Source organism: Convolutriloba macropyga, chromosome 9, assembly GCF_964194025.1.
Source record: "Convolutriloba macropyga chromosome 9, txConMacr16.3, whole genome shotgun sequence".
Lineage (NCBI taxonomy): Eukaryota > Metazoa > Xenacoelomorpha > Acoela > Convolutidae > Convolutriloba > Convolutriloba macropyga.
The window spans coordinates 21,920,132-21,931,195 of record NC_134476.1 but is presented as its reverse complement, the minus strand read 5'-3'; the positions used below and the strand labels follow the sequence as shown (position 1 = coordinate 21,931,195).

The following is an 11,064-nucleotide window of genomic DNA, read 5'->3' as shown; positions in this document are numbered from 1 at the left end:
ATTTTAGGGAAGACATTCGACCCGGTAAGTTTTATATTAGCATATAAGTAAAGTTTTGTTGGGGCGAGAAGTCAACTCAGCAGGGCGATAAATTTAGAGTAAATGATGCAAGAAAAATTAATTTAGGGGAATAGCTGAATTGGCCTGGCACAATAGACTAACCAATCATATTTTCTGAGTACGTGTTTTTTAAGTGCAATTTTTATGAACCTAATACGAAACAAATTCCCACGCAAGCAGGTGCAATCTCAAAAATAGTGCAGCGGTCTGTTTTTGAAACAACTTCTCTGATGGGTGTCGTGTGTAGCAGTCCGCATATAGATTTGTCAATCTGCGGGGCAAATGAGTGTAGTATTGTATTGCAACAATACAGTATACTGCTACTTTATTCTTCTAACGAGGTATTTCCGCTAACATTGTTCTGCTGATGGGTTTACATCCTATTTGCTTCACATTTTGGTTGTATTTGTGCCGCGAATGACAACGATCAAGATCGACAAATTATTAGCTTAGCAGAATGAGTTAATTCAGTTAGATCTGATTTTGCTTGGATTTGCCCATGAAATTCTACATTTGCAGAGAGTCAACTGAAACGTTTATTGCAGAAAAAAGAGTGAATATATAGGATTAGAAGGTATAATCAGCAATTTGATCATTAAAACAATTGACACATTTTGATTCAATATTGAAATTTGATATGATTAAGAATATTATTCAATAAACAAACAATGATTCAGATAAACAAACAAAATATCATGGCTAAAAACTTTAACAAACTGAATGCTAAAAGGAAATACGATTCAGGAAACTAAAAAGAACATCAGTTTAAGAAGCATCAAATTGAAAAAAAATGAAAATTAAGGAATTAAGGAAAAAAAGTCTACAAATTAACAGAACTTAGAACAAAATGTACTATTGTACTACATTCCCCCACCTCAAAATTAACAAAATGCAGAGTTTTGTTTTTTAGTCCATATCAGAACATTAATCACACATTTTTATGTTATCATAAATATTTATATATATTTATATCTATATACAAATATATACATATATATATATATATATAATATATATATATATATATATATATATACATATTTATATATATATATATATATATATATATATATATATAAAAGATTTTGATTAAAATTTCTAATTCAATCACTGTCAGAGTCGAAAGTTCTCTCTGGCTCTCAAACTGTGAGTTCTGTGCCCTAGAATTTTGATGACATGCTTTTGCACATTATATTGAGGTTTCTGTGAGCAGAAACCGATTTAGATGTTTATATTGAGACCAGCTTGATTTTTCTTGGCATTTTATTTAATAGTAGAGATGATGTCCGTACTTGCGGTTTGCTTCCGGTTAATAGCTTGTCGACGTTTATGTCGTAACGGAGCTTGTTTAGATGAAAACGCAGGTGGACATATTTGTGATGAATCAATCGAATAAATTGACCCCATAACAGGGATGAAATTTGATGTTTCTTTGATTTAGTTTGTGATGTTGTTGTAGGCGTTTGCTTGCGTTTTGTTCATTGCCGTAAATAAGGGTTTGAAGGTGGCGCTGAATTAGTTGCTGTGATTGTTGTTGTTAATTGCAGCAATTGAAGGCAGTTTACGTGGCGTTGATGGCATTCGAATTCCAAGGCCTCTAGATAGTGAAGAACGTATTCATGAAACACAATTGACAACGTCGATATAAAGTGTTTTCTATCCCGATCTTCTTTCTAGCATCCTTTTCATGCTAATTAACTCCTGCAATTTTTCCAGTCAAGGGCTTACGTCTTCGCGCCACCTATTCTGCTATATCTTTTTTCCTTTGAACCAAAATCAGCCAGATCCGGGTTTCTGATGGCCGCTTTCACTCTACCCTGCTAATTTTCTAATCAAATTGTCTGCATCAGTTTTTATGACGGAAGATCTTGGTGCCAACACTTCATACAGACAGTCTTGGGTTTTTCCCCTTGCTAGTTTGAGTGCCATAACACGGTGCGCGCGACTGGCTTTCTAGTTTCTAGGTAAAACAAAACATCAAAACATATGGTTTTTTACAGGACCATTGTTACGTCTTTTCACGCCATCCTCTGTAATTATTTGTTTTTCACCTCAAAGTCTACGTGTGTGTCCTCCATCTCACTGATCCTCTGCTACAAGCTCGTTTCATTCGACTGTTTCAAGGTTAAAAGGTTTTTTCAAAAAACTTACTTCATACAATAATGTTTGAGGGGCAGGTTCAGGACTTGCATTAATAAAAGGAGTATTCGCTTTTAAAATAGTGGAAACTTTGTCGTTTTTTGTCTACGAAATCGTAATTGATAAAATAATCGAATTTATGTATCCCGTTAAATTGACGTACCTATGCGCAGCGGTTTTAATACATGTATTCTTAATTGCTTCTATTATCTTTTCCCTCGAACCAGTCGCTTCATTATCACGAATTGAAGTTTCTATTTGATTTATATATGTTTCGCTACCAAAAGCTTTGTATTGCTGTCCAATTTCCTTATTTGCTCCATCAAGTCTATTGAACGCTTAGTGCCATGCAGCAGAATGTAAATTTGAAGAAATTTATGAACGTTATGCGCATTTGCTCTATCAAACATTCCAGCTGTTGGAAATTTTGAGAATCGATCAAAACTAGCTGAAAAGTACACTCTTGGTCTTTTTCGTTCTATATCGGTCCACCAAATTCAATGTAATTTTACTCATTTCGTTTTTACATAAGTTTAAAGATATTGATTTTTTAGTAAAATTTATAGGTTTAAGTTTTTACTGATTTTGATGGTGTGCTTGCATTTAAAAGTTTTGGATAAAATATTGCGACTCATGCGTGACCACCGTGCGTGAATAACCATATCAGTGAAATCCCAGCTTCCTGGGTGTGTGGCTTGGTTAGCTTCGACGTAGGCTTCCTTGATTGCAATTGGTATGGCGATTCTGTCATCGACGAAGACACACTCATTCTTCACACGCAAATCTTGCCATTAGTTGTGTATAAATGTGAAATTTGTCAATATTTCTCTACTTTTAAACCAATTACGAAGCGATTTGAAACAGTTCTAATGATGTCGAACTCATAAGACGAAACATTCTCTAATCTGAGACAGCCAAACGATCATATCGAGGAAGCTGTACCCTCAACAGCTCAACCAGCAGCTGCACCATCCAGAGGCAAATCTGACGCCATCTCAACAGCATATACCCCCTTAACGAAAGACAAACTGTATAACGATACCTTTAACTTTTCACTCTCAAATATCTCTCGATCACTGATGACCAGTTTGACATCAAAAAATGCAATCAATAAGGAGATTTGCGATTGCAATCTCACCAGTACAATTTGTTCAGGGAAGTTGGCGATTGCAAACGCAAATTTGCTTCAAGATTGCATCTTTTGCATCTTCAAGGTTGCGTCCTGATTCAAGATTGCTTGCTTCAAGGTTGCATCTTTCAAGATTGTATCTTTGTAGAGGTGACATCAGATCCGCACCTGGATTGTTCGACTGTTGGTTGAGTTGTTGGGGGTCCTGCCTCCTCCACGAAACGGAGGGGCTGGAACGTTTTTAGGGGTTTGATTTTCTCAGAATAGAAAATGCTTTGTCTTAGGAGTGCAACATAATTAGAACTGTTTTAAATCGCTTGACAATTTGTGTAAAAGTAGAGTTGGTACTGACAGACTGAAAAATGGATTGGAATGGGGCAAAAAGCGTGAAATATGGTCTACTAAACCAAACTTTGAGCCCCGTAAAAGATTGACCAAAAAGACACATTGCAACAATATATCAGTCTGTTGTGGTAGACGACTATTGTATCGTTTATTTGCTCTGACGTGAAGAGTTCTGCCCTTCAAAATTATATTAAGCGCTCAATTGACAATACCGCATCAATAAAATGCATCGCAAATGCGACAGTTTGCCAGCCATCCGGAATAAGCTCATCTTATGAGGAGCCAAGTCTTTTCTTGAGGCCTCGCATTTTACACGGATCTCTAACTCAGAATTCAAAAAACTTTTTCAGTAGTTTTTGTAATTTTCATTTCTATCTCTTGAAAAAGTTTTTTTTCATGATTTCAAATGAATTTTGGTTTTTGCTTTAACAATTGTCTCAGAGCAGACGATAACAAACTTGGCAGAGGTTTGCAATGATTTTTTCCAAATGAGTAGCTAATCCCATGATTGATCCCATTTTTTAAGGTTTATCGGTGCTTTAAAGCAATTGAATTGCCTCACTTTTTTTCACCACAGTAGTGATGCCACTTCGAGCGATTTTATGGCCGAGCCAATTTGTCTTTTTTTTGCAAAATGACCTTCTGACAATTAGTAAGAAAATTTTCATCGTCCAGTTTTTTCAAACGCTTTTTTATTAATTCTGGATGGTCTTCACTTTTTTCTCTGATTTTGATTAATACCATTAATATAGAATCCAGAAAGCAGTAAATTTTTTTATCTCCAATTTGCGTGCAGTCAACTGCGAGCCGATTTGGGTTGTAAGTTAAGCTGACTGTAAGCGTACTGCATATCGGTAGTTGAGAAATACGTAGTCTCCTGTGGCACGTTTGAGCTTAAATTTAGCGAATTGATCGAATGGGAGAATCTACATTTGGCATTTAATACTTGTGTTGATGCAAGGGTTTTCTCAGATTTTTGGAATCAAAGACTGTTTCGATAACTTATCCTTCTTAACTTTAACGACAATTGGCGAAAAAATGATCCAGCAAGCTCAATAATTTTTCTGTATGACGTTTCAGGAATGTGTGATTTTTCTGATTCGTCAGGAATGTTTGGAGTGAGAATGCGTCTTGCTTCTGTTCCAATACTGAGATATAGTAATGAAACTCGCTTCTGATCAGACAATGTCTAGGCTCGTTCTCAATAAATGATTGCCACTGCGGTTGTTTTCTTGGATTTCAAGTCCCATTGCAATTTTATTTGACTATTACGGATTTGTAGTTCTCTTTCGGAATCCTCTGCCCGATCTTCAGTTACAGCCTCGTAATTTGGTTGTGGAGGGACTTTTACACTGGGGGGTTCATCTTCTAGTTGTTTGTCCAAAGTGATGGTTTCGCGAGCCAATTTTTTCAATTGGATTTGAATGCGCCATTTCTCCCATCTGATAGGCGGTTCAGCAGTCGTCCCTTCAAAGTGGCCGAATTGAGAAGGGTCCTTCTCTTGATTGACGGTGTGCTGACTGCGCCATCTTGTTCGGATTAACGGTCCGTGTTAAGATTTGCAAATCTGCGGGGCAAAAGAGTTTAGCGTTGTATTACAACAACAGATTTAAATCCTTTCCACAAATCCGCTAATTAGTCTGCCAATGAACTTTAATTTTGTTTGCTTCAATTTTTATGTTGTAATCGCACCCCGAATGACCACTATCAATTTCAACAACTTATCTGCTCAGCGGATTGAATTATTTTAGTTAGATCTGAATTTGCTGGATTTGCCTATCAAAATTCAACATTTGCAGAGAGTCAATTGAAAAGATTATTGCAGAAAACAGAATAAATATATAAGAATAAAAAACTTGATCAGTAATTTGAACATTGTAACAACTAACGCCAAAACTGAACACTTTTTGAATATTTTTAAAACAATTAGGATTAAGATTAAAGGAACACAAGATGAGTCATACAAACAAAAAAGCATCCCGACTAAAAACCTAAACAAAATGAAGGTTTAAATTAAATAAAAATAAAGAATCTAAAATCAACTTTAGTGTATGCAGCATCAAAATTGACTAAATTAAAAAGTAAGGGTTTACGCGAGCAATAGCTCGACAAAAAAAAAGAATTTAAAATGAATTGTATCACTGTACCACAATAGGCTTCAAATTAAACATACCGAACGCCAAAATTAAGTTAGCACTCCTTACTTTCACGAAATATAATTCAATCTTTGATAAAAAAATATCCATTCAACTTAAAATCGCACTTTGAAAGCAATCTTACAACATTGATTCCAGAAACTAGACCTCTCGCCTTCCTATGAATTCCAGATGAATCGTATCGTTCACTTACCTGAAATCCCAATGTATGTTTGATGTAAGTAACGGTATCAAAGTTTTACAGTGAAAAAAAAAGTTGTCACAAGATCCAATTTATTCGCATTTTTAACGCTTTCTAAGGCTTAACACAAGTCCAAACTCAGCCACATTTGAAAAAAAACTGAAAATATATCACACCTTGTGACGATTTTGTTTCACTATTGAAATTGAATGGAGCTCATCAACTTTACATTAGGATTTCTGGAAAGTCCATGTTGCGTTATATCTAAATTTCATAGGTAGGCGAGTAAACTAGTTTAGGGAATCAATGGCGTGAAAAATGCTTTTAAAAAATTGAATTTTCTTTTCGTAAAACTAATCAGGCCGAGGTTTAGCGTTGCAATTTTGTAAAAAAAGCGATGAAATGCGGTGAATAAAAATAATTTTCACCGCGCATTTCTTACAACTTTTTGCGGTGAATGCGGTGATTTTTTTTCACGGAATTCTCGGTATTACAAAAAAGACACTTCCATTCACGGGTCCGAACCTCTTACCTAATGCTTGTCTACGGTATCTTATTCTACTGCGACAATTGTTTATTTTTTCTCTGCTATTTCTTGTAAATTTAAGTAAACTTTGCGAAACAAATGCGGTGAATTTTTGGGTCTTTCCCATTATAGCCCCCCATGAAAGTACAGCCCCCCATAATGGTATATTTACCATGATTGGGGGAGAATAGATTATCTGACTACTTATCTTGGGGGCTATAATGGGGAAAAACCCGAACTTCTGTAAGAAATGCGGTGAATTTCGCGGTGAATTGTTGTGAGAAATGCGGTGAAATGCGGTGATTTTTTTTTCACCGTATTCAACGCATTTCTGACAAAAAGCAGTTTTAAGCAGTTGGCAGTTTAACAGCATACCATTGAGCAAACATATAGTTTAGGCAGCGCTATATTATTTCAACTGTCGAATCAATCCTGGCTGCAAGACAGTCATACAAGTGTTGTCTAATCAACCACGTGATAATTATTAATCTTTATCACAATTTCTGAGGTGAGTTCAACTTTTTACATTTAATTCTTATTGCTAAATTGAGGGAAAAAAGATAGGGCCACCGTGTAAAGATTTAAAAAATAGCACCACTAAGCTTGAACAAAAAAACAGTTAATTGGCCAAGAAAAACTTGTCTTCAGCTAAGAAGAACTTGTCTTCAGCTTGTCTTCAGCCTAATTATGTCTTACCCTGCGTTCCTAAAATTGGGTGATATGCCAACAGTTTGGATATATCAGTTATTTTGGTAGTAAAGAACAAAATTGTTCGTGATACATCTTTATGAAAGCATGAATAAACAGTCGGCCTTCTATATTGAGGAAAATCTATTGTTTCTTACACTCGTTGGAAAACGTATATCAATTTTTAATCGAAAAATTGGTATGTCATAATGCAGCAGCATAACGTTTAATTAACATGTTAATTTTTGACATGAAACTTATGCTTTGTTTAAAATCAGCTCACTGTTCAATATCCTCGATTATCACTCAATGCATTATCACTAAAAAAGATTCAGATTAAATTCTAAAATTATTTACGAATCAATTGGGTTTAAAAGATGAAAAATAGCAGAATTGAATTAAAAACTGATAAATTACCGCTAATTAGAATCGAACAATTGCTATCTTGATAAGTCGTTTTTTGACTCACTAATTTTTTTCTTAAATGCAAGCATCATTATATTACCAAAGCCTATCAAGGTGTTCAATATAAAGAATTTGCAACTGTCTATTGCAATCGTAAATCCTATCTACCTAGTATATGTCCGGTGACTGCAAAGCGTTTGAAAACTGCCAAAAATGAGCTTATGTTACTTCTAGAGGGAAATGATATAAGGCACCTATATTGGGTGAAAAAAAACTTAAACACACGGGCGCTTCAAGTAAATTTTCATTGAAGTTATAGAGTTATAAAAAATAATTTCACGTTATTAAATCATGCTTCGATAATTTGGACGAAAAAAAATATAATTCTCCAAAGAAGTTGTTCTTGACCTTTGTAAAAAAAATCTTCGCTTCAGTTTGTCTCACATTAAAATGTAAGCTTCTTAAGAATTCCCGTATATCGTAGATTTAGCAACTTTTACATTCTTTTGCTGTAACTTCCTACTTTGACTCGAAGTTCTTTGCGTCATGTGTGTGTGTGTATAGATTTATTAGGGTCTATATTGACTATAGTGAATACTTTTCGATTGCTTTTCCATAACAAATACAAACTAATAATTAAATTGACTCTGAAACTACTAAACTTGAATAACAAGCGGACAAAGACCGAAAAATTTAACTTTATCTATGAGAAACACTTAAGCGTTGTCTGAACGTAAATGTTGCTGCTCATATCCATAGTTTTATCAACACTATCGCCTATGCCTTAAAAGTATTATAAGAATTTCGTCAAAATGAACTAAAATAGGTTGAAGTGAGCGACAACCGCCATCTATGATCAGACCGTCTTGAACTGCGCACAACGGGTATCAAAACTACTTCTGTTGAGCACAGGAGGCGCCAGATCAATTTGAGGTGTCAGCATAATTGCGTGGGACACTTGGATTAGTCAGACCAGAACGATTAAAGACTTAAGTTGTCGTAAATATTGGTATAAATTATCCTTAAAAAACAGTCGTTACTTTGCATATATGGTTTTTGAGTTTGACAGTAAAAACATGATTATCTAATTAGAATAATGGTCTTTAATGCTCATCAAGTAAAATTGGGAAAGGTTCTTCCAAAAACGGGACACAAGGTCGTTCTGATCAGAGCTGGCTTGAGTCTAGGACCTCCCAAATTTTAGGCCTCGACTTATGTATAGACCACAGTCGACACAAAATGGGTGTAAAAATACCATGATCGATTTAGATATCTGCTATTGCATATAACGTTTTGAATGGGCGTGGAACTTCGAAATTTCCCATACTCATGAATTTTTAATAAAAACAGGACAAGTGCTTTTTATGATCAAACGGTTGAGATTGTTGCAGTAAAAAATGACTGAAAAGAAAACACTAAACTCACTGTTTTGTAATATGAGATTGTTGGAGCTGTACTAATTATTTACATTCAGCCCACCAAATTTGTAATATAGCCCAATCGCGACAACTATGTTATCTTAGGAACTCAAATTTCCATGAAGTTAGAAGTTCTTTGCCCAAATTAACTTGTTTCTTCAAATGGACTGCCGGCTGCAATGCTAGTTCGGCAAAGTTCGTGGATGGTTGTTCATCCACAAAAAATGAGAATCAGTTACTATTACAAATCTCAGAAATAAACAATTCCCATTTACTCGACTTATAAAAAAAACCATGCTCTACTCAAGCGTGTTTATGAAAAGAGTCTTGCTCAGTTCATCAAAACAGCTCGACCTTAGTTCGCAATGAAGAGACCTTAGCTGAACCCATAAAAGAATTTACCTTGACTTTGACTAGGTGCTGGACAGAGTATTCATAGTCAATAATGGCTCCCGTACTAGAATTATAAATTTTTCATAAAGTCGGGTTCAAAACCTTAGATTGATCTTGGCCTTATTTGTTATCTCATTGAATGTAAACCTCAAAAATTGTGGTAATATTTTCAGTGGAAGGCAGTGACATTTCTCAACAGGGCTCAACAATCAACCCACATCTCAATGAAAGCAATCAACATCACAAGGTAAGCGCTGACTGGAAGAGGTGGGTTGTGGGGTAGTCAACATTTTATCAGGTAGTCGATTTCTTCCACTCCCTCCTATGGTACCTAAAGGAAATACATTTTCATTTTCTCCAATTAAACAGAAAAGTTTCATTGCCTAGCGTGCATACAAACGTTATAGCTGAAAAGAAATGCTTGGAGACAATATATATTACGAAGATTGCCTAAAATCAGAGAAAATGAAGAACGATCTCCACAAATCTCAAAGATCTCGCTTTAACACCCAACCCTAATTTTCTGATACGATTTAAAAACTTCCTTTAAAAAGTACAGAAAAAAATTGCAGCCAAATTTTTGTCATAAAAATGAGGCAAAATAGAGTTAGAAGAAAACCAGCGGTTATATTCCATACTTGCGGTGCATTAGGGGTGAGTATGCTCAAAGAAAATTCAATAATTATAAGTGAAAGTTTTGTTTTACAAGACAGAACCGCACTTATTACTTTATCCACTATTATAAAATCTTGGTATCTATTCTGTTTCGACCTCCCCAGCTTAGTGAGCAATTAAATTTAACTTTTTACGAGCGCATGTGGTATTTTTTTTCATAGTAACTTGCTATATAACAACGCATTATTTGTTAGCGAGGGAACAAAAACACAGACAAAAAATTGATACAAATTTTGTCAAATTCAAGTTAAATTGCTAGCATTTTGAATGGTCAATTTGTATTTTGAATGTTTGTTAATTTTTATGATCTCATATGCTTGTTCATAAAATTCAATAACTAAAAAGTTTCAGTCTAAAACATATCAAACGCTATAAGAAGTCGTATTGTTTCTCATCACATCAAAAGATTCATCAAAGGTTTCTTTTTTAGAGGAATTGTGTTTTAAATTTTGATATTTTGATTGAATTTTAATTTTTGCTGAAAATGAGACTTGATTAATTGATTCCAATTATTTTCTTTTGTCAGATCTAATTTGATAAACTTCAAAACAACTTTTGCCTCGACTGTTTTTTGATATTATCAGATGTGATGAAAATCGCTCCAGATTATAAAACTAATTTAAAAAAGTTTTTAAAAAATCATTATATTCAAAGAGGATATAAGACTTTTATTTGATTTAGGGGCTGATACGAACAGAGCAGGCGAACCCATTTACTTGAAATTAATTCCATCTGCTGCATCATACAAAAAGTTATGTTTTTATTACGAAGGCAGTGATTTCATCTTTCTCAATATGTCAAATATCAAAAACCGAGAGTGGAATGCGAATGCTAACTTGCAAGTTGTTACAAGGCAATGCATCGCTTTGGCAGTTTTTCTTCCCAAAAGTTGCAAGTAGTTACATGTTAACTGTTTGACTTACATAATCTTACAATTTCACCAATCGACT

At 34.7% G+C, this 11,064-nt stretch overlaps 1 protein-coding gene across 1 annotated transcript in view; it reads left to right on the top strand.

The window, feature by feature from the left end:
* LOC142346154 (sodium/hydrogen exchanger 2-like) overlaps positions 1-11,064 on the top strand; it is a 36,310-nt gene that overhangs the window by 2,195 nt on the left and 23,051 nt on the right. The window contains exon 2 of the mRNA XM_075398663.1: positions 9,613-9,686. Within this exon, the coding sequence (XP_075254778.1) occupies positions 9,613-9,686 (74 nt within the window). The remainder of the gene's footprint in view (positions 1-9,612; positions 9,687-11,064) is intronic.